Below are 24,183 nucleotides of genomic sequence, written 5' to 3'. Positions count from 1 at the left end.
CATGACGTCAGTCGCCATTCAGAGGGACAACGACGCACGCAACTACGCTAAACCTGTTCCAACGAGCACAGCCCGCGAGTCGGCCGAAAACGCGTCGACATTTAACCGCAAAAAAAAAAAAAAAAAACGGTGCCCGCTCACTGCGGCTTGCTTGCGGGCCCCTCACGAGCCCCCATTGCAAGCGTTTTCTTCAAACCAAGAGGTACACAAAAGGCGGGAACGCAACTCAATTGTGCTGCATATGCGTTGGTCTGTAAATATGAACTACGATATGAACAGGTTCCTCGACCTTTCCGAAAGCGCCGCGAGTTGTGTATGCGGCCAACATCTTGTCCTAGCACCCAAGATCCTTTCGTGTACGATTCGCTGTAAGGCCACCGCCCTCAAGCAGGACCAATTACAAACACAGCATACGAATGCCTTAGCGGCGGCCAAGTCTGCTAGAATCATCTGCAGTCTACGAAACAGGCTGCAGGAGGGAGGAGGAGCCGGAGATGAGCGACCGGCCTACACTCACCGACGACGACGCAGTGAAACCGTCCAGGCGGCTGGCTAACCGGACGTGGTCGTCACCGCATTCCGCTCCATCTGGCGCATGACTACGGCCCGGCCACCAACAACCACCACGTCATCGCCGCGTAAACAACGCGAAACTAGGCGACTCAGCCCCGCAGGCATCCTCCCGGCGAGGCAGAGATCCGCTCAGCTCACGAGGATGTCCCTTTTTCCGACGTCTCGGGAGACTACCGGGGGACTCCGGTTAGACAGGCGACGGGACCTTGTCGAGCAGGCGCGGCGGCGATCAGTGAGACAGTACACACGCACAAACCACTGCACCGGACTTAAGAACAGGCAACAGGAGCAGCACTTTCACTCGGGCCAACCGCACACCACCACGTGAGGAGAGGGGGGGGGGGGGGGGGTCAACACACCTCGCGGCAAGCGCACATACGGCAGAGACGGACACGTCGGCTCGCATCCACCACGTCGACGCTCGCAGCCGCCGGCGAAGCGCGGAAGGCAAATGCGGATGGCGACGGGTGAGGCCGCACCAGAGAAAAAGGGGGGCAGCCGCAGCTTCCCGAGTCAATCAGGCCCAAAATGCGGGTGCCCTCCCTCCGCTTCCCATATGATGCGAGCCGCCAGACACGGCTGCGGCAACCACCACGACGTTCGGGCCGGCTGCTGCTACGCGCACACGTCCCCCCGGCGCGTGTGGAATCCCCCCTCGCACAAAGGAAGTGACGCAGCCGGCCGATCTTCCGGCCGGCACTCGACGCCGGCGCGACGACCTCCGCAAGCGTCGAGGAGGCAGCAGTACCAGGCGGTGGCGGGGCACCTCAATCACGTGGCGGCTAAACCAGTGAGAGGGCTCTCCCGCCCTTCCTCCAATTCCGAACACATTACGGAGAGAGCAACGGCGAAAGACAAGTCTTCGCCTCGCCGCCGCCCGGGCTTTGGAAAACCCGAGGGTCGCCAGCCACGTTCCTCGACGGGCGACCAAGGAGGGAAGAGAGAAGGCGCCAGACGGGCGCGAGAAGAAAAATCGGCCGGCCTCCGCGGCGGCCACACAACTCGTTCCTTCCTCGAGTGCGCGCATAGCGGACGGGTGACGGCGACCACGGGCACACACACTGCTGACGTCGCAAGGACGACCGGAGGTCGCCAGGGAGGACACATCGCGCAAGCGGAGAAATAAAACGCCACCACCATCCTACCTCCGCCCATGCGCGCTCATACGCACCTACCGCAAGATCCCCAGGCCCGATAATCCGGCGCACGCTCGAAGGCGCATTCCTCGACTAGCACACCGATGACCTGTTACGTCGCCGGCACTCTCTCGTGGAAGCGAGGAGGACGCGCATGATGTGACGGGGCGTCCGAGAGTCGGGGTCAACGCCGAACGCAGCAGCTGTTACAGCTGCGCCGCTCATTCCTCAACAGCTGCCGTCTGGCTGCGTGCGACCCTGCCGTGTGACGAGAACGCACTAAACTCCACTCACGCATCGAGTCCCCTTAACCCTCCCCCTGTTCTCCGGGTTGGATACCACGGCCAGGCCGACCATTAATTGAAGATAAAGCAGTGCTCTTTTGTTAAAAACAAAATCCCCCCCGCAGAGATGCAACATGTGCCGCTTCCTATGCGAGCCGTAGCACACCGCCCCTACACTATACACGCGAAGAATACACCTATATTGGAGTAAAAAGGGAGTACCTAAGCCGTCTTCTAGCGCATTCCCTTTTATAAAAGGCAGTGCCCTAGAAGCAAGGTGCTAGAAGACAGCTTTCTTCCTTTTTACTCCTTTCTGTTTCGAGTGTACGGCAAAAGCGGCCGTAGAACGGCCGTGCAGACACAAGAGCGACGTATCTCCACTCTCAGTGAAGGTGGCGGAGGAGGTTTACACACCAGGAACGGCGGCGGCGAGGAACAAGCGTGGCCACGGAGGACGTGCGACGCAAAGATGAATGACGTCCACCACCCCCGCAAGAAAAGGCGCTAACACAAGGCCACTCAATACACACGCGTCGGCCGCGCGGTCTCCGGGACGTCAAGCGCACGCGTGGTGTTACTATTCCCGTTACTATTACGAGGAGGAGAGGGCGACGGGGGCTGCCCTGCGGCAAACAGCGGCGACCGTGAGTTCGGGACACGACGGTAGCAGCGATCGAACCAGACGAAGGGGAGAGGGGGTCAGGGAAGTAAGCGCAGCCGGACGCGCCTTTCTGAAAAAGACTCCTTTCCAAACGAAGAGACTCAATTTGTGAGAGCGAATGTCGCCCAGACAAAGACGAGTCCTCCCGTCGAAACGTTGGCAAGCACTCGGAGGATTTCCCCTCCACTGCACATTTTGTGCGTGTCCTTGTTGCACTTGTCACGACGTAACTACCAAACGGTCCCGCTGGAGCGCAGCCGCTAAGTCGTGCCGCGATATCGTTCGCACCTAACGGAATCGTCTACGAAAAGCGGATACTCTGGCTTTTGAAAGATACACCAGCGCCTCGGTGGGACACCGCGTACTGGACCACGATCAATGACTGAAACCAGAAGTTAAAACAAATAATCAATAGATATGAACTGAAATTACGGTGGTTAAAACGTAATTTAGCCACTTCACTGCAATAAGACGAACGCAACTGCAACAGATAACTAGCAAATAACGTGGCGCTAATTACAGTCAGTCAGTAGTTGCAAGCAACCGGTGTAACCTGCAACGATGACCTGTAACCAATACCTGGCTGCCAAAAGAGGAGGTAAAGATCGCTGGCCACAACTACCGCCGCAATCAAGCGTGGCCACTACAAGAGCGGACAAAGCAGGCGCGACTAAACAGCGGCGTCGGTTCGGAACAGCGCGCCAATCCTTCGCCTTCCCCAAAGCGGAGGGAGGGGCAGATTCAGATCGCATTCAGTAGTCACTGGATGGATTCCTGGGCTGAGAGCCGCGCGTGTGGCTTGACAAAGGCCCAGGAACCATTTACATGGTGGCGACAGCAATGCTTACATTTACAGGGAATCCGTATCTAAATCCCCCAACCCGTGAGAGAACGACTGTCCAGAGGAGGACCACACCTGCCAAGCCATCCTGGACGGCGACCACAGGCGTGCCGGAACGTCCTCTAAGGCGCCCACTACGCAGTCCTACGTGCAAATGATCCCCTTTCTACCACAGAGGCGATGACGCTCAACGAACGGCTATGCCGCTTGTCAACTGGGCAAGCGACTACCGACACCACCGTCAAGTGCCACCGGCGCGCAAGCGAGAGACAGGAGAGCGCGGGTGGCGTACCGGCGGCGGCCGCTGGGTCGCAGCAGCATGGCGGCAGAGTCTGGTCGGCGGCAGCGTCCGCGGCGACCGCGGCAGCCGCAGAGGCCCTCGGCTTGGCGGGCCGGCGCCTGCGGCGTCGTCGGTCGCCCGCGGGTCTACCCTGCGACGGCTCCGTCCTGCTGCTGGTCGAGGGGCCAACCGCCCACAGCCTAGGCACGTGGCCCGGACAACACGAGCGCCAGACGGGACACGCGCACCCCCCCTCACGCTTCGGCCTTCTCTTCGTCGCCGACCCAAGGAGAAGCCCCAGCGCCCTCTGAGACGCGGTACGCGGCCGACTTGCAACGACAGCGGGGGTGGCCACAAAGGGGACCACAATTAGCGATGGGACGGCTCGGGGAAAAATAATTTTGAAAAAGGAAAAAGTTTTTTTCCCCACGGATGAAAAAAACCTGACATGGTCTAGAGAGCCGGTAAAAGCATCATCATCATCATCAGCCTGACTACGCCCACTGCAGGGCAAAGGCCTCTGTCTTTTGCCAGCTGCAGCCACCGTATCCCCGCGAACTCCTTAATCTCATCCGCCCAACTAATTTTCTGCCGCCCCCTGCTACGCTTGCCTTCTCTTGGAATGCACTCCGTTAATCTTAAGGTCTGGAGGCTCCATTACCTTCGCATTACATGCCCTGCCCATGCCCATTTTTTCCTTTCGATTTCGACTAGGATGTCATTAACCAGTGTTAATTCCCTCACCCACTCCGCCCGCTTCCGATTAACATAATACCTATCATTTTTCTTTCGATAGCTCACTGCATTGTCCCTGGACCCTCTTCGTTACCCTGCACGTTTCTGCCCATAGGTGAGTACTGGTTGAAGTGTCATGTGATCGCATTGTGAGCAACTGGAATGTAGTGTCACATGAACGACTGTGACTTGTGTGATGATGTATGAGAAGCAAGCTGACGTTTTCAGATGCCTGCGACATTGCGAAAAGCATCGAGCTAGCGCAGAAGGAAAGTCACGAATTTCAAACGACGGGGGTGAAAGGTACAGTCGACGCTGTACGTCATAAGCCAGGTGGTGGGAAACGGCCACAGCATCGTGAAACTTCAACCGGTGCAGGACTAGCAAGGGACCGAGTGTCTGAATCGCCGGACTGTTCCCGGTGTGGCTCAGTGCACGAAGCATCGAACTGCAAATTTCGCAAGTATCACTGTCGAGCCTGCCAGCGTTAGACACTTGGCGAAAATGTGCAAGTCTAGAGAATCGCAAATTCAGTAGCTGAGGAGGAGGCGGATTGTGACCAAGTGTTGTTGTACAATGTCTATTCTTGTGCAAACACGGGTGCATCTGTTTCCAATGTGCCAGAAACGCTATACAGGAAATTCTGGCCCGGTCTACCTAAAGAGCCTTGCCACATAATGCTGAGGACATATGGTGGGTCGCCGCTAACAGTCACAGGTAAGTTGACGGTTCCAGTGAGGATTAAAAATGCGACGAACGACTGTGCAAAACAAAAACTAAACCCCCAAAAAAGGGCTTCATTTAAAATGTTTCAGAAATATATTTCGGGGTGGAGCCATTACATCATGCTTACCTTTCTGTTGGTAAGACTAAACTACAAATGTTGCGCATTTCTGTCCTACCCGATAATGTGACTACAGAAAATTAAACGATTTTTTAATCAGCTGCTATCTGCTTAAAAAGAAGAAAAGCTCCCAGTCATTCTTTAGTCTTGTCCACATAAGAGGCACATATTTCTCATTTCTGAAAAAAAATTTGTGAGTGCTAAGTGACAAAAGGCGCTGCGAGCAGTCAAATCAATTGGACGGGCTCCACAGGGGCTACGTCGAAAATCTCTCCCATCCGCGTTAACTTTCACCCACGAAACAAACCCTCGCCGGAATAATCAGTAAGAATGTTCAGCGACCAAGAGGACACCATTATTTCGGAGCTGGGTGCAGTTGTTCGAATCTTATAAGAATATAAGGCTCCGATCAAGTCGGACTGCTAAGCCTAGCGTTCGAGCTCACCGGGTCGGCGGCCTTCAGGCCCACACCATTTTAGATCAGAATACTCTCCTGCACTGCAACATGTGCAGACACCACAAGAGAGCTCTTTATACTGTGTTACCATTCTTTCTACTGCTTGCATACTCTCCCCGTCGTATCCTAGCGACGAGAGTAGACTGCTTCCCTATCACGTGGTTCTCTTTGTATTTCGCAGGCTTTCTTTTAAGGCAAATAAAAAGCTGCATCAGTGGTACTTGGTTGCAAACACGGCAGCCAGTTATTCTTTTATGGGATCTACAATTCCTGCATGACACTTTCTTCCTGAAGGCAATAATTAATAATTAAAAAGCTAGAAAATTAGTCTGCTAATTAATTACATTTGCATAACAAAAAAAAAACTGCTGACTTGGACACGCGACTGGCAATAACCCTCAGTTGGTCTCACGGGGCTAGGGCACCTCACCTTTTTTAAAAGCTTGGTTACATTTAGCTGGGACACCCTGTATATGAACAATCCATGAAGAAGTTTTTTCGATTCAAACTTCAAGCCTATGTGGCAATGAATTATCTGAATATTCTTATTTTTAGTATCATCCCAATGTTCTCAAAACTCCTAAAATTGCCATAAATTTTACACCTCTAACCGCAACCCCAACCCCGAAGGAGGAAACAACACTATTCAGGCACCAAATGGCCCCTCAACATGGTGCTTCAAGAAATGCTGTATTACTGGTTGGTGCAATTACCTCGAGCATTTCTCCTTCGCCGACAAAAAAAAAGGGGGGGGGGGGGGGGGAGATCTTCCCTCCCACCCAGAGGTCAAGCAACCGCAATGTTTTCTGAACCCTCTCCACAGCAGGGCAATGCGCATTCTTTTCCGATCTGCCAACCTCTCATCGTTCCGGAACAGAAAGTTTGCCCCCTCTTATCCAACAGGCACCCTCCCTTTCAAGCTTTTGGGAGATTGAACCCAACCCAGTTTTTTTGTCTGTCACCTTACTGCCTCTTTTTCCGGGGTAGCAAACTTGGTTGGTTTCTGCTTTAGCCTAGGCCTCGTGTATGGCACGTGTCTATGGGGTTTTAAAAGCAACAAATGAGCACAGAATACAGAGTCGACGCAGCAACCAGCCTCTCCGGTGTTATAAAAGCTCTGCTGAGCAGCATTTTTGCTCTCTGCAGGAGCATGTCTATCAAGTTACGCACGTGCTCTCATAAGGAACCACATACAATTCAGTCACCAAGGTTTTTTGACCACGAGGGTACCTTTTCTTTGTTGACGCATATAAGATGCCGGTATCCAATGTGCTTGTAGCATTTTAAAGTACCATGACACAGGAACACTTTCCGAACAGCAAGGCTGCACCACTGCTATGCCTCGCATCGACTTTCAGCTGGAAGGTAAGAATCGCCACGACTGCCATTGCACTGTCGAAAAGTGAGCTAGTCATCCAATGAGACTTCGTGACAAAGTTTTAGAGAACACAAACAGACGCCTCCCGGGACAGCCTATGAGCTTAGTAAGCACCACCCATTTTACATGCCTTTTTTAACAAACAAAACCTCAATAAGAGCAAATGAGGTAACTCCAATAAGAATTATGAACATAACAATAATGTTCCGATATCAAGCCTCCCACATTATTTCCAATGCCAGGTCCAGGCACGCTTGCAAACTTCATACTTTTTTTTCTTGCAGAACCTTGACCTGCAGCGGATCCTCCATTGGCTATGGTTGGCCGATGGTTTGAGATTTTGTTATAATCGTAATGTTTCAAAATTTGCCTGAGGTCTCAAACCCCCCCCTAGTTTTATGTTCATGCAAATAAGGTAGTCATTTTCCCACTGCTTTGTCATTACTAATGATATCTCTAACAAATGCAACAAAAATTGAAAATTTTGCAGCCAACAAAAAATTGCATGAAAAATGCTTAAATCCACTATTTTTCTGCGAAATCACAGGTAACTAGGAGGCCTTAGACATGATGCTGGATTAAATGGGTGAGAATGAGTTTTGGTTTGGTTTGGTTTATTAGGGCTTAACGTCCCGAAGCAACTCAGGCTATGAGGGACGCCGTAGTGAAGGGCTCCGGAAATTTTGACCACCTGGGGTTCTTTAACGTGCACTGACATCGCACAGCACACGGGCCTCGAGTTTCGCCTTCATCGAAATTCGGCCGCTGCGGCCGGGATCAAACCCGCGTCTTTCGGGTCAGCAGCCGAGCGCCATAACAACTGAGCCACCGCGGCTGGTAGAATGGGTTTTGAGGCATGTAATGAAAGGTTAAACGGCAGCCTGACAGTCCTCAGTACGGTACTGTGGCACAGTGTTAAAGTGAAATCTTTACTACGCCACGTTCCGCTAGTTCCGGCGACTCCGTCGCTCTGACCTTCAGCCGATCCAGTTGCGGTGGCTACGGCCTCGCCGCGCACACTCAGTCGCCACAGCTGGAGCTGCCACGCACATTCCGTGAGTTCCGGCAACTTCAGCCGCTCCAGGATTGTGCTGGCTCAACCATGCGACTACCCCCGTCACTCGCCGCGGTGGTCCCGGTGCTGATGCGCACTCTTCTCCACCGCCACAGATGGAGCCGCCGCGCATATTCCGTGAGTTCCGGCGACTCTGTCGCTCTGACCTTCAGCCGCTCCAGGATTACGCTGGCTCAACCATGCTACAAGCCCCATCACTCGTCGCGGTGGTTCCGGCGCTGACGCGCGCTCTCTCTCCGCCGCCGCAGCTGGAGCCCCCGCGCATGCACTCTCCCGCTGTCAGACCACGTGACTCACTGAGTGCTTGGCCGCGGTTGAAAGAGGAGCATACCACTCGCCTAGGCAGTGCAATACATTGCCATCGGTCCGAGCGAAGCTGGGCCATCTCTGAATGTGACGTGCAGAGGACCTTATACACATCGTCAGCAAGCGACATCTCACCACCCCGTGAAGATCAGCAGCTTTCACTTTGTATAACTAGGTTGAGAAGAGTTAAAATTTCAACAATTTCTTTGAAATTTCAGGCGCAAGCGCCACGTTCAAATGCCAAGTACCTGTCGGGTACACAAGCATGCACACCACAGCTGAGGCAAGCTTCCATATGTTTTCGAAAAACGGCAAGCAGTAAAAGATGTGCGGTACCGAGCGAACTGTTTTCTCTGATACTGCGTCCCAGTGCGATTCTTGCCTAATTCAGTGAAAATCAATCGAAGGTCTGCATCCTCTTCGCTAATGCCAGATGAAAACAAACCCTCTGCACCAGCTGTACTAGCAGTTCCACCTATTAGCGGCAACACAATGAAAAAAGCAGACATCCCGATAATACAAGAAGTGCTCCCCTTTCTCTCCCCTGGTGGGCAATTACGATAGCACTCCGCAACGGACAAGGACACAAGAGATGACACCACCCATCAGTTTCGCTCTTGCGACTTTTGTAGGCACTGGTTTGCAGCACAGTAAATTCATGCGATCAGTGTATGTGCGATCAAAAGTACAGGGTCGGTCAAAAGTTCCCAGCCGATAGGGTCTGCTTTCAAGCGCTACAGTCAGGCAGTCTCGACACTCCTCGAAGCCCAAAATCTCTACAGAGGATGGGAGAAGAATCACTCTCACCTTTGAGAACCTTGATAGCTTTATTGCCATCATAAGTGGCAGGTTATGCCGCTGAAAGCAGACCCTATGGCCTGGGAACTTTACCAGACACCTGATATCCTCAACAATTATATTTTCGTTACAAATATAAGACACAGAACCGAAACTGACTTTTGATACGGATACTCACTACCGTACCACCGATACTTCCAATACATCTCTGAAATCGCCAGTATTAAAAAGCTGGTAATGCGTTTAGCTAGGTTAAAAAAATTTCTCTGGTTACTGGAATTTCTAATATATCCGGTAGAGAGCACTGTTTCTAAAAGGGTTTAAAGAAATCCGACCACACAGATTTTGTTTTTAAGCTCCATGCAGTTTCTTTAAGCTCTACTGTCGGTAAAGCTTGAAACTTGACATTTTTTCTGATTTTAGTTTCTTACTGCAGCATTTACTGGATTGCCTTTGCCGTGTGCAAAATGGGAAAGCTTAGTGCCCTAGGGAAAGCTGAACAGCTGTTTCCCCAGCACTGTGCTTAAAAGAAACTTGAAACCGAACATTCTGCATTAAAAGACAAAGAAAACCAGTCTGAAAGAGTCCCGCGATGCGGTTGAGCTACAAAAGAAGCAAATGCTAAAAGCCGCCCTTCCAGGAGAAGACATGCATGTTACCGTGTTATACTTGATGAAGACACCTGTAGTCAATGGGTACGAATGAAGCATTGCAATGCCAACTCAAGGATACCGGAGGCAGATAAGAAAATAAAGTTTCCCAGCGCCTCTCAAGGAGTACGGCTTGTTGTAGCACTTGCTTTTCCAAGCAGAAAGAATGTGTCAGCTAATGCATTTGGTGTTACAGCCACTAATGACCCCAGTGATTCACACCTGAAAGAGTGCGTGACCTTTGTCATGCTAACGAATTCAACAACAGCTTATGCAGTAAGCTACTCTACATGATGGCAGAAATCTTCCATTTCTGTTTCCAACCACCCCAACTTGAAAAAAAAGGTACAGTGCTCTAGCATTCCTATACACCTTTCCAACCTTGGCGCTGCCATATTGTTCCCTGGACTGCAGTGGGCACTGCTCTAACACGGTGGAAGCAGCGGCGGCGGAACCGGTTTCCAGCAGTCCAGAGAGGAGGCAATGAATTACAGTCGAGCCCGGATATATCGAACCTGAATATTTTGAATTATTGTATATATTGAACATACAAATTATCCCTTTGAAAATGCTGCATAAGAGTATAGGGAAGTCGCGCAGTGTATCTAATTCCAATTTCCCCAATCTTTCGCTATATCGAATGGCCCACAGTGTGCCTGCAAGCGGCGCTTCTAAAAGTACACATCGACATTCTAAAAGTACACGTCTTGTGTGCGGATACGGGTCAGCTCGTTGGCATTTGGCACTTGCTGGCAGCAATGGCCCTGTCATACCGTATGAGTAGGCGAACATAGGGTGTGCTCAGGGTGGCCTTCAGTCTCATACTCATTTACCACACCATGTCACTTTCATGTGGTGAGGCCGACCTAGCTACTGTATAATCTTGTATAAGGACCACACAGGCGTATGTGCCACACCCTGTTTTTGACTACAAAACCAAGTGTGTGCTTGCTTTTTTCAAATCATGTATAGGCTGCACCTGCAAAATTAACACACAAATTAAAAAAAATAAAGTACAGGACCTACACGAGTTTATACGGTAATTAAAGCCCAGGAGCAGCTCTTGCCTGGCATGCTTTGATGCTGTAGGCCTGGTGGAAACCAGCAGCACCTTAATTTTATGAGGTATTATTCTATTTATGACGAACTAGCAACAGTATTAGACAGACATTATTAGACAGAAGTACCGTCCGCTCCAGCTTTGATGCGAAGCAGGTTATACTGGGCAGGTTAGACAGGTGGCTTGTCACTGCAAGGAATGCATTGCTAGCATGGGTGTAGAGTACAGTTGAACCTCGATATAACGAAGTCCTACTTGCAGCCGAAAATTTCGTTACATCGCGAATTTCGTTACGTCGAGGTTCCCATGTTTCAGCTGTCAAAATAAAGTATATTTGGTTCAGGAACACTGCTTGTTGATGGGAACTTGTAAATCACTTATTGAGGAAATACGCAAGAAAATCGAGTAATAGTATCGCTAACAAGGGCACCGGATGTTTTTTTCTACATCAGGAGCATAACGAGTGATAGCAAACACCGCGACGGCATCATTTTTCTCCGTGTGCGCACAGCAAAAGAACGAGCGCAGCGCCTAGTACTGAAAGCCGCCACAAGATGTCGCTACTGGTATCATCATCATCAGCATTGAACATTTGCAGCCGGGGACGCATCAGAGAAAAATAAAGAAAAATGTTCGCATCGCTCACGCCGGCGCGGTGGGATTGTGCTCGCGGCGCGGTTATACTCCGACGTAGCGCGAGCGCGCGTGCGCGCGCGGCACGGCGACGTCACGTCCGCGAAACAGCGGCGCCCGATCGCCAGCGTGTTCGGTAGCGTGCCTCGATGCGCGCCCTCTCCCCCGCTCCGTGCGCACGGAGCGGCGGAGAGGGCGAGCGCATCGAGGCACCCTAGTGTTCGGCGGCTACCGGCGCGCTCTGACGGCGCCCGGCGCGCGGGCCGCGCCGAGAGCGCGCCGAAGCCGCCCACCCAGAATGCACCGCGCGCGCCTCCCACGCCACGCCTCCCCTCTACCCCCTTCGCCACTCGCCTCCTCTGCCAGGGCACGTTTTTTTTTTTTTTTTTTTCGCCGCTCACCCGTTTTAAAGGTACGACCACACTAGCTCCACGAGTTTGTCAACACTGAATACTTTTTTTTTTGTTGTTGTCTACGAGAACATCGCACGCAAAAAAAAAAAAAAACCAACGGACGCTGCAAGAAAATTCCGGTTTGCGCTTTCACGTTCAGAGTCTACAGCTCGCCAGTGGCGTCATGGCGCGGCGCGTCTTGAAACTTCCATGCCGCGGGCTTTGTATGCGCACGACAGATGGCGCGGCGGTACGTTCTCGCACACTGCCGGCAAAATTGGCGCGTAAAAGGGCAAATACAAACTGCGTTTCGTCTCGGCTAAACTTTTAACTCTCATTCGATTGTCAAGGTAGCTCCTGGCACATGCATGCGATGCGCAAGGACTTCGTTACATCGAAAGTGCGGAGCAAAATTACTTCGTTAAATCGCGAAAAAAAATACATGGTTTTCAATGGGGAAGTGATTGGGAAATGAAAAAAATGCGTTACATCGCGAATTTCGTTACATTGAGGTTCGTTACATCGAGGTTCGACTGTATTCTTGCTTATAGGGTACAGATAAGCTTATCTGTTGGCATTTTTTGAGCACAGAATTATCACTACAGTGAAAGCTCGTTAATTCGACCTCCGTTAATTCGGAAAATCTGATAATTCAACGGGCACGCGAGGTCCCTACAATTATACATAGGAGCCTATGGGGTGAAACTCTCGTCAATTCGAACAAATTTTGCCGTGCGTCGGTTATTTCGACTTCACTCATCAGCCCGCCAAGCCGGTGTGCCGAGAGCAAAAAGAAAAAACACTGCCACGAGCAGCGCTACTGTACGGCTGATAGGCCATCCGTATGGTCATTTTCTTCAGCAGCGTGAGCGAGGGCGAGGGAAGCGAGGTTAGCGGCGGCCGCAGCGACTGGCGTCTTTTTTTGTGCTTTGTTGTGTCTCAGCAGTAGTGTTGGTGTCGTCCACTCAACCCTAATCCTATCGACAGCAAGTCTCGTTTTGGCGTGTGCCGTCGTTTGAACCTGCGCTCCTCCACCTCCTCCCCATGCTGCTTTCTGCTTTCGAGTGGGTAGCTGGGTAGCGCACAGTGCCTGCGCGCCTCGCCTTTGTGTCCTGTCAGCTGACCGAGGATGAAATAATTGAAGTGACAGGCGCTGACAAGGACGACTCGATTCGTCGGAAGGTGACGATTGTGAGCAGTTGTCCCAAATGCCGAAGTGCACGGTGAAAGAAGCCGCAGAAGCCTTGTGTGCGGGAGGACTTCTGCGAACAAATCCCTGACGGTGCGTGTGCCGCGGAGCACCTGGCAGCTGTTAGAGCTATCGTAGTCGCTCAAATTCGCTCGAAAAAGCAGACAGTGATAACAGATTTCTTTGCCAAATAAAGGTACGTCCTGTAGCGGCAAACATTGTTTTTTGTTGTTCATTCGATAATTCGACACTTTTTCGCGGTCCCGTCAGTGTCGAATTAACGAGCTTTTACTGTATATCGAACTATATCGCAAGCCCCTTCCAGTTCAATATATCCGGGTTTAACTGTATTGGCTCAATACTGAAACCTTCAAAACCCCACATACATGCAGCTCTTAAATTATGGTTTGGTTCACGAGGGTTTAAGGGGGGACATGGGTCTTAGATCATGTTTTTTATTTACAGACCAAATGCAATGAAACTGCACAGACTTATTCAGTTTTTTCTGCTGATTTCAATTATGCAATTTGTTTATTTCTAGGCCAATTAGTTCCTGAGATATTATATATATCATGCCATTGTCTGCTGAAACAATAGAAAAGAAATGGGCCACCAGAAATTTAATTTTAATGTGTGGGTAGATACTACAATGTGTGAGGAATGCAACGCTGGAAGCAGTTTTCAGTTTTTTTGTCTGTGTGGACAAATGGGCTTAATAGTTAGTTTCATGTGTGTCATGTTTTCTGGCACTGTATGTCTGGTTAACTCACTTGAAAACTAACTATTAAGCCCATTTGTCCACACAGACAAAAAAACTGAAAACTGCTTCCAGCGTTGCATTCCTCACACATTGTAGTATCTACCCACACATTAAAATTAAATTTCTGGTGGCCCATTTCTTTTCTATTGTTTCAGCAGACAATGGCATGATATATATTAATATCTCAGGAACTAATTGGCCTAGAAATAAACACATTGCATATTTGAAATCAGCAGAAAAAACTGAATAAGTCTGTGCAGTTTCACTGCATTTGGTCTGTAAATAAAAAAAAATGCTCTAAGACCCATGTCCCCCCTTAACGTCCCAAAGCAACTCCAGCTATGAGGGACGCCGTAGTGAAGGGCTGCGGAAATTTCGACCACCCGGAGTTCTTTAACGTGCACTGACATAGTACAGTACACGGACCTCTAGAATTTAAAAGAATAGGGTTTTGAGGAAAGGAAATGGCGCAGTAATTGTCTCATCTCAATGGACACCTGAATCTGGCCTTAAGGAAAGGGAGACTCCACTGAAATTTGTCCGTCACAGCTGGGATCTAACCAACGTCTTTTGGGTCAGCAGCCTTGACCACTTATCGACAGCACCTTGGATACAATGGCTTGGACAGTAGTAACTACACTGCTCTTGCATGCATTTGACGAAATTTTATATTAGAAATTTTGACTATGTCGAACTATTAGCTTTTTTTTTTTTTAATGCCTCTTCATTATAACAAGGTTAGTTCCATTTTGAAGTGTGTTCTAAAGAATCTGAAATCGTACCTTTTATCCTTTCTCCTGTCTTTGCGTCGGGGGGAATCTTCAACTCTGACTTCTCAACTGAATGCTCTGCTTGTCGTCACCAATATGCGATGAAAACATAAACCCATCTAAACTACAATGCGCTTACAAAGAAATGCGGTACAAAGGCATGCACAAGCTTGGACAACGACTACACCACATTTAAATTTAGGCAGAGAATGCTTGGAATGCCCTTCACTACAAAACACGCATCAACTTGACAAATTGACATTTCACCTCATTATACAACCATAAGCACACTTTGTATGCTACAATTTTTTTAAGGCTTCTGCTATTGATTTCCACATTTAAACGTATATGCTTTTCAGCATTCTACATTTGTGTGCTCCACTGCAGAACTGTCTCCACACAAAGCTGCGCTGCACAACCACGACCAACTGAAAGGGGACTGCGGTATTGGTCAAGCTGTGTCGAAGCTTTTCTTTGTACTGTACTTTAACTACAAGGCAGGAAAAGAGGTTGAAAAATACGGCCGGCCAACTCAACAGCAAGTGTGGCAAAACAGACCAGCAGGGCAGCAGCAGCCCTGGGAGAGGCACTCACCGTCTGTCGCCTCCCGCGCTGTCTCTACAGGTGGCACCGCAGCCGCGGTGGGCGATGTCTTGGTAGGTGCAGCTGCCACCGGGGCTTCCTCAGCCTCTCTCCTGGCTGCTGGCGGCGACACTGTAACTGTCGCCACAGCCTGAGGCACCTCTTCCACAACCACATGCGTCCTCCCTTCTGCGGCACTGTTCCGTGTGTCCACCACTTCCGCTGCTGGCACTGTGCTGCTCTCTGCATCATCGGCACACGCCGGTGCCTCCACCGGCTCGACGCGCGTCGCCGGAGCTGCAGCGGACTCTGCTGCCTCCGTTGGTGTAATGCCCTGTGAAGCCGTAGTGTCGGCGGCCACCCGTGGCTCCGCCGGGGCTGCCACAGCCGGAAGAGGACTGTGCGGCTCTCTCCTCTCTTCTGTGGCGACAACCACCTCACTTTCTTGCGAGCTGGTCGCTTCTTCGAGAGGAGTGGGTTGCTGTTGTTGCTGCGAAGGCTGCTGTGCCTGCTGTGGCTGCTGAGCAGGAGGTTCTAGCACCGGGGTTGGGGAGACTTTGGTTGGCGGTCCTGACGAGGCCGCCGCCGCCACCTGGGCAGCAAACATGCCGGCAATGTCGCTGGCGGCTGCCGCTGGCTGTTCCTGGAAGGGGCATCAGAATGGGTTCAGACAACTGCACAGTGGAAGGTGTACTTGACACAAAATTTTAGAAACCAGGCCGCTACAAGAAAGCCTAACTTCCTTGTATTCACTGTGTGCACCTGGAATAGACACAGCTGTATGGGATACTTCCTCTGGGCTAACAGTACCGTAGTATGGTGGAGCCCGCTTATAATCAATGACCGTCACCCGCCATTTGTTCATTTATATCCGGATGTTTGCAGTAAGTGAGCTGGTCATACTATAGATGAAAACCGCAAGAGACTTCACCGTGCATTTAGGCCTAGTACATAACTCGATGAGCGGCAACGTTTAGGTAACGAACATATATCAGCCACACTAAATTTGTACCCGTAAATGCAGTCATTGCTGAGTCTACGGTGCATAGGCTTGGTAAGGACAGAGTGTTTGCTCTGCGCTAACCAGCGACAGCCTTTCGCAGATGATCATGCCAGCATTACGCGTGGCCGCCGGTTTTCGCACATAAGAAACGTTCCACACTGTCTATTTTTGGGCCAGATAAAGCATAGAGGTACTTTGTGAGCTTAGCATGAACGCAGTGCCTTTTTGGGAAGCTGGTATGTAGCACTTATGTCCACGAAGCGCAGCCATCTATCCACTCTTGGCCAGGAAGCATACAAGCGTGCAGATCTGATGAAGTGGCCGCTCAAGCTCTCAGCTTTGAGCATTTAATCTGGCTTCTGATCTGCGATCAGAGCATGCGGCCCAGGCAATAACTGGTGCAACTGATGAATGCGCCCCAGCGCAGGCTGAGACGAAATTCTTCCCCTACTCTGTTCATGCATGATAAGATCTCTTTATGACATGCCACAGAGATGTATCTTCAGTAGTTCTGAAATGTCAAAACCCCGCACATCAATGAAATCTTGTATTTAATCATTCAATGCACTTCTCAATGAGCACACCAAATTTCACCGCTCCATGCCTAAATATAATGAAGTTTACCTCCGATCCCTGTGTACCCTTTAAGATGCTTTTGAACTATTTGTAACTTTTGGGACAAACTGAATGAAACTTACCAGCCTTATTCAGAATGGCAATTATAATTTGCAACAATATGCTAGAGCAAAATAAATAGCATCACTGGCTAGATCTATTCAATACGAATACAGTGATACCAATCTTATGGTTGTGACTAAAAAAAACATGCAAATATGCTCCGTAAGGCGACGTGATATGCCTGAAAAAGTGAAATTGAGAAAAATGAACATGAAGTTTCTGTTTAACCGTAACTTTCATTGGGACAGCACTATAGCAATATAAATAGCATCACTATGTAGCCCTATTCTTCAGCAACACGATCATGTCATACAGGAGGTATTCACTGAGGCCGCGCTACCAGACGGAGCGAGCGTCGTCGCGGCAAGCGCGCCATGTTTGCGGTCGTTTCAGGCCAGCTCGCGCAGTGTCACGGTGCGCCGTGAGGTACCCGGCCTAACTGTTAGTGATCCGTAATACAGTGTAGTCCATTTATAACGATATATCGGTTATAACTATCAAATTATTTAGATTTATCAATTTTCCCATTGACCCTATGTAAAAATAAACCACATATAACGATACGATTATCGGCGATATATCGGATACAACGATAGAATTTTGACCGCCTGGAAAGTATTAACTAGGAAATTTCGTATGAATGTTTGCAAAAAAAAATAGAATTTGAAGAGAATGACGGGAAAAGTGCCGCAAATAGACCATTGTGGAGAAATCCGCAAGGAGGCGATGCATGCGGCCTTTGGAAGTAAGCGCCATCATCATCGCAATCGCTGGAGAGAGAAGGTGGGGAGAAGGGGAGCGTTTGCTTGGCCGCCAGTCCGTTGGCCACCGCCGTGCCGTGCGAAGGGTGCGGCCGTATCGCTATCGCCACGATCGCACGATTGTACGTGGAAGATGGCGCCGACTAAGCGGACGACGATCTCTCTCGAGGTGAAGCACCAGATTCACAAGGATTTCCGGCAGGGCTTCAAGATAGGAAGCCTCACTAAAAAGTATGGGCTTTCGCAGTCAACTATTTCGACCATAATCAAGGCTGTAGATGTCCTCGAGAAGGCCGGCTCCAGCGGCCACAACGACCAGCGAAAGAGGGTTAGAGACCCTTTGTACAGAGATGTCGAAGAGAGTCTCTACCAGTGGTTTCTGAACGCTCGCAACCGGAATGTTCCGATCACAGGACCGATTCTGTCTGCAAAGGCGAAGACATTCGCTTTGCTTCTGGGACGTGAAAACTTCCGAGCCCGGCGGAGGATGGATCCAGAGGTTCAAGGATCGCCACGGCATTGTTTATAAAAGCGTCGTCGGGGAGGCTGCCTCGCTGGACGTGTCGGCGAAAGAAGAGTGGCTGGCGACAAAACTGCCCGAGCTGTTGGAGCGCTATAAGGAAAAGAACATTTTCAATGGGGACGAGACAGCGTTGTTCTACGAAATGCTGCCTTCAAGGACGCACGCGCTCAAAGGGGACCCGTGCATAGGTGGAAAGCACAGCAAGGTCCGAGTGACTGTTTTTGTGCGCCAGCATGGATGGTAGCGAGCGTCTCAAGCCGTTTGTGATTGGGAAATCTAAGACGCCCCACTGCTTCAGGAACCAACATATTCCAGTCCGCTATCGGAATAACAAAAAAGCGTGGATGACTCGTGACCTGTTTCAGGAATGGCTGCTCGAGTTTGACGGCGCAATGGAACGAAAGAAGAGGAAAGTTGTCCTACTCCTCGACAATTGCTCTGCACACAGCATCAGCGTGAAGCTGACGTCTGTTGAGTTGGTCTTCCTGCCTCCGAACACCACGGCAGGTCTGCAGCCCATGGACGCAGGCGTAATTGCCAATTTCAAGGCCCTCTACAGACGTCGCATGCTCGAATGGCTGATCTTAAAAATAGACCGCTCGATATCGCCAGAGCATGCTTCCGGGCCTCCTCACCTGAAGGTGAGCTTGATCGAAGCGGTGCAGTTTGTGTATGGTGCGTGGTATGAGGTGAAGCAGTCCACAATCAAGAACTGCTTTAGAAAAGCAGGCTTCGTGCGTCCCGACTGTGCGGTCTCAGAAGGGACAGATGACTTGCTCCCTGAAACTGCCGATGTGGGTGCACTCTGGAATCATGTTGCCGCTTCCGACAACGCCGGCGGAGCGCTCTTAGACGACTTTTTGAACGCTGACAACGCTGCTGCTTCGTGTGAGGAATTCATCGATGAGGCCATTGCCGAGGAGCAGCTATTTCGACAAAAAGCGGCATCGAGCGATGATGAAAAAAGTGATGATGACGGCAGCATTGACAACGATGGCAGTGACACCACCCCGCCAGCTCCAATGTCTTCACGAAGTGCCTTACGGTCCACCCAGTCGCTGATAGGCTTTATGCATGGTACAGGACTGCCGCACATGTACGCGCAGCAACTAGAGACGATGCATACGGAAATAATTAAGCTTCAGCTGCCGCTCAAGCAAGCGCGGATTTCAGACTTTTTTAAGCGTGATTAACCTATTTATTCTCTTTATATGTACAGCAATAAAGTGTTCAGTGTTCTTTAGTGACTAGCTTTGTTCTATCCGACTGAATCATCGCTGGCAAGTAGGTAAGTCTGCATGCACGAGAAAATGCATGCGTGCTCTCGTTTGCTTTTTTTTCTTTTTTTTGGCGGTCCAGATATAACGATAATCGGTTATAACGATTGAATTTTCCCGTTTTCTCAATATCGTTATAAGTGGATTGCACTGTATATTTGTACGTTGTTGAATGGGTCAGCGACCACTTATCTTTATGGAGCGCATATTGTGCATGAAGTTTGCAGCAAAATTCTTCTGCAGCAAAACTGGCTGGCTGCGCTGCTCGCAAGAATGTGCACAACTTGCAGCTTTTAATATCAGTTGATAACTGTCAGCTAGTCATGCAGGGCACATAGTGGATACACAGCACGATTAATTGCCGAAATTCCAAAACTGCCGCCGCAGAAATTTATAATTCAAGCGCCTAGCTGTAGTCCGCGAACTGCTGACGCTTCTCAGACGGTCTTTCAGCAGAAAGGCAAAGCGCCATAGCTGCCTTATTTACACAACAGAACGGTCAAACAAATACTGCCATGCGGTCGCAGCAAGAATGGCAGACACAGCGAGAATGTTTTGCAGTTTTGATTGTAGCTACGTAGCGCCGCTTCGTATGCACAAGACGTCTAGCCCTTTCGCAGCAACGCAGTGTGCAGCCATTCCGCTAGATTCAGTAGTAACACGTCACTTTCACCAGATAGAGATGACAAGTTAAGCTACAGCTAAGCGAACAGACCCTTCCAATTACTCACCTCTTCAAAAACGGCACTTAATTCAGCTGTCGGCACCCTCAGCACGGCTCTTGGACTCAACCGCTTGTCAAGTAATTGCACCCTCTCATAGGTTTATATCCTTTAATTCCTTGGCCTGCCAGCAAACTTAAGCCATGCACAAGGTGGGCCTCGATACCGGTGAATTCAACGCGCGGCAGCAGTCCTGTACGTCGCACACTGCGCCGGCGCCTCCGCTTTCTTACGGGCCGACCTTTTCACGAAGTGTATTCCTGTTTCTGAAGTGGCAGCTTCAGTACCCTATAACTCAAGTTCTATGAGAGCCAGGATGATAGTTTTACCCTTATTGCATTCCTTGGTGTCAAGAGAACCCAATGGCATGCATTTCAGCGAGTTTCCCGCAGCAAATTTTCTTCAAAACTTTTCCCAAAATACTTGAATAAAAATTGCACAAGTGCTCAAGGAATTGTTTTACACGAAATAAAATGAAATATCTAAGATCAGCACACAAAAATACATGTGGCCTGATAATTTCATTACTATATCTAGATTAATAAAATTTTCTTTTAAAGACCAGGGTCCCCCCCCTAAGTTGTATCCCACTCCCTCCCACAACTTCCCCACTCACCGAGGCTGCTGGAGGAGTGTCAGCAGGCGTCGAGTTGATGTCGTCTAGAATGTTGCGGCCTGTGGCGGGGTCCTTGATCTCAAGGATGTGCTTTGGCCGCTGCTGCAGCGGAGGAGCTCCCTGCTGGTAGCCATGCTGGGCCCTAGGCGCCTGCACCTGGGGCGGCGCTCCGCCACTTGGTAGCGGCACGGACATCATCCCTTGTGTGTTGTAGTACACCTGCGCAGCTGATGCCGAAGCAAGAACGGACAGGAAAAGTCACGCACAGTACACAAACAGTACTCGGGGAATTCGGTAACACCACACAGACAAACCTCCAGAGTCACATACTTCCTCTGGCAGAGAAATAGTCACGAGACTATAGCAGACCCCCACAAAAGTGATAGATATGGTCACCAGTCAATCTTGGATACACCGAATTATTGCTGATGTTGAATAGACGGAACAGCCCCCATGCATTTATCAAAGTCACGTTCAATACGTCAGACAACACGCCATGCCTCTGCTTTTTTTCTCCGAATGGTGGTCTTACAGTTACTTTTCACATGAAGAGCTGTGTCAGCAGCGCAGCCTTGAATGACTCCTGCACTAGCACTGTGAAACTGCTTGACGAGGTGACCGTGGTGCGTGCTTGAGGGTCAAGTTCAGTCTCATACTGGTTTTCCACATGACAGCGCTGCTATGTAGAGAAGCCGGAATTCCGGACACTGCTTGTCATGCAGTGAAGCCAAGCTGACCAAAGGGTAGAACAGCGTCAGTCTCCCTGGTGTGCTACTCTGCTGATGGCATGGCAGAAACCAACTGTATTTAAATTTTGTTTAGATTCTGTTTACAGTAGTCAGGTAACAGGATCTGAACTCTTATGATAAGCAACGGCTGGTTCCAAAACGCCGTCCTCTGTGGCTTCGATGCAGAGTATAGACTGATGGTAGAACGTTCCCTTTAGAACTGGGGCAGTGGTGGGCACCTGTGCTCTGTACTCTGGCTTCAAGGTTACAGATAAGCTTATTGTCAAGTATTATACACCAAATTATCAATATATCAAACCATTTTGCAATCCCTTTCAAGTTAGACATATCCAGGATCAACTGTACCATTTGGGCAACTCACAGATAGGACACCAAGAAACATGCTATTGGCAATTTTCACCACCTAGAGGGGGCGCTGCAATGGCAGTGTTATGGAGGACTGCTTCGAGGGCAACTAGAAAGAATCGGGCTTGTTTTAAAATTTCGGAACAAAGCCGCGTTTGCCAATGGTGGCAATGTCTCGTCAGCCTCTCATACAGAACTCAAGAGAAATAACAGAACTAAAAGTGCATTTTTCTGCATGTAGCACGACAGGTAATCAAGAACCATCAACCCTCAATTTGCCATGTTGCTTCCCAGAAAAACTATAAAGTTCACCAGTCAGTGTCATTTATGCTGCAAATGAAAGCCGCAGCCTTTGATACTTTTTGGTGCTCATAAATCTGCCATAAGCCATCTGTTAATTTAAATATGGATACTGATTCTTAATCATGTGCACAGGTGGAACGCGAAAATGAGTTCGCCTTTTGCTGTGTACTGTCACCATTCAAACCAGGCCAGCAGGAACAAAGCATTGGCAGTGCAAAGCCGGTTTACATCAAGCGGCATTACTGGACTGGACCAAATCAAGGTTTTGCACAAGTTGCCCTGGGGAAGGGAGGTATTTGCACACTTAAAGCCGAAACCTGTCAATTTCACCTTCTAGGGGTGGGCCTGAACGAAATCAGCCCCTCTCTCTGTAGGCCATTTTGCAGTTGTTGGTCACTGAGTAGCCTTACTGCCAAGAGGTAGGTCAGACTGAACCAAAATCTTCCAAGGAATTTGAAGGAATGCATCTGCATTTAAGATCCTCCAAGGACCTTTAAGCATGTTATAAAAATCAAGGATGTTCAAATATCTCAAGAGCATGTACAAAAACCTGCTCCAAGTGGGAAACAGGCTAAAAAGAACCTGTCGCGCAAAAAGGCATGCAGCTGTCGTAGCACTGCGGCAGATCGAAGAGTGACATCCCATAGTGAACTTACTTTGCTGGGGCTGGAGGTAGGGCTGGTGGTGGTAGACAAACTGTGGCGCTGGGCTGAACTGGCCGGGCCGCTGAGAGGCATACGGCTGCAATGAAGAGGACAAGCACAGGAGACGGGAGTGTTCAACACTATCCATAATTTACAAGCCTGCACGACAGTTACATTCAAAGCATGAGCCACTGCAACCGCTTGCAATGGCGAAAGGTGGTCCACTTTGTTGTAGCTGTTCATGGAGTTACATTTGCTAAGGTGTAGCAGGCACACATAAAAGCAAGTATATGAAAGATGTGAATCAATAATGCAAGACATGGCTTAGCACTGTGCACTTTAAAAAGTTCAGTTGCACGGCCTCTTGCAACTTTCGTTTCGACAACCCCACTTCTTCCTGGGAGCTTGAACTGTTCCCATACTACTAATGCACACTAAAAAAAAAACACCACAAACCAAAGCTGTCCTACCTGCAGCCTTTAATGTGCCATCTCAATTAGCCCCTGAGCTACAGCTGTAAGCATTCTCTCCATGTTGTATTCCGTCCTGAACATCCATTATGTCACAAGCCCAACAATATTAGCAACATAAAACAAAACAAAACCTGATCACATTTTAAATGAGGTGCATGCCTCATTGCCTATAATCCCTCATTGTCTATAATGCTTCTTGCCTAGTTGAGCCTGGCATGGATCAACCATGCAGACACACACCATGTGTGGCATCCGCAAAGCACATATGCTTGCTTCTTGAGATTTGTTAAGGGTGGACAGTAGCCTAAAAAGTGAAGTTTCGAACCGCTTGCTCAATTTCACTGAACTTTGAGGGGCTAGTTTTTATCACAAGTGGCACATATCTGCAAACATTAATTATTCTAGAATAAGTATGTGGCATGTTATGTAACCTGTATGACAAGGATGACTATGCTTGCTTAGGAAAACTATTAAACTATTGTTCAGGAAAAAGAATGGTAATTTTCTCAATTTTTTTTTTGTGTGTGTTATGTAGCCTTAGGAGTGTCCACAGAAGTGCATAATTATTTTACTTAGTTTTGCTACACTTTAAAAAAATGCAACCAATAAAGAATGGCATTGGTAATCTCCCACTTTATTTCCAAAGTTTCGATGCTCAAAAAAACTCCTCCAGTAGCATAGGCCA

General features: G+C 49.4%; 1 protein-coding gene across 1 annotated transcript in view; it reads right to left on the bottom strand.

Annotated features, from left to right (window-relative positions):
* The window catches only part of LOC149364557 (eukaryotic translation initiation factor 4 gamma 3-like), a 64,405-nt gene that overhangs the window by 26,916 nt on the left and 13,306 nt on the right, over positions 1-24,183 (bottom strand). The window contains exons 7-10 of the mRNA XM_089574511.1: positions 23,038-23,122; positions 20,985-21,211; positions 15,417-16,047; positions 14,835-14,900 (exon numbers count right to left, since the gene is read on the bottom strand). Of these exons, the coding sequence (XP_089430637.1) occupies positions 14,835-14,900; positions 15,417-16,047; positions 20,985-21,211; positions 23,038-23,122 (1,009 nt within the window). The remainder of the gene's footprint in view (positions 1-14,834; positions 14,901-15,416; positions 16,048-20,984; positions 21,212-23,037; positions 23,123-24,183) is intronic.

Source organism: Amblyomma mixtum, chromosome 2 (genome assembly GCF_055824585.1).
Source record: "Amblyomma mixtum isolate Tamu chromosome 2, ASM5582458v1, whole genome shotgun sequence".
Classification (NCBI taxonomy): Eukaryota; Metazoa; Arthropoda; class Arachnida; order Ixodida; family Ixodidae; genus Amblyomma; species Amblyomma mixtum.
The sequence above is the reverse complement of the archived record's forward strand: the minus strand, read 5'-3'. Positions and strand labels throughout refer to the sequence as shown.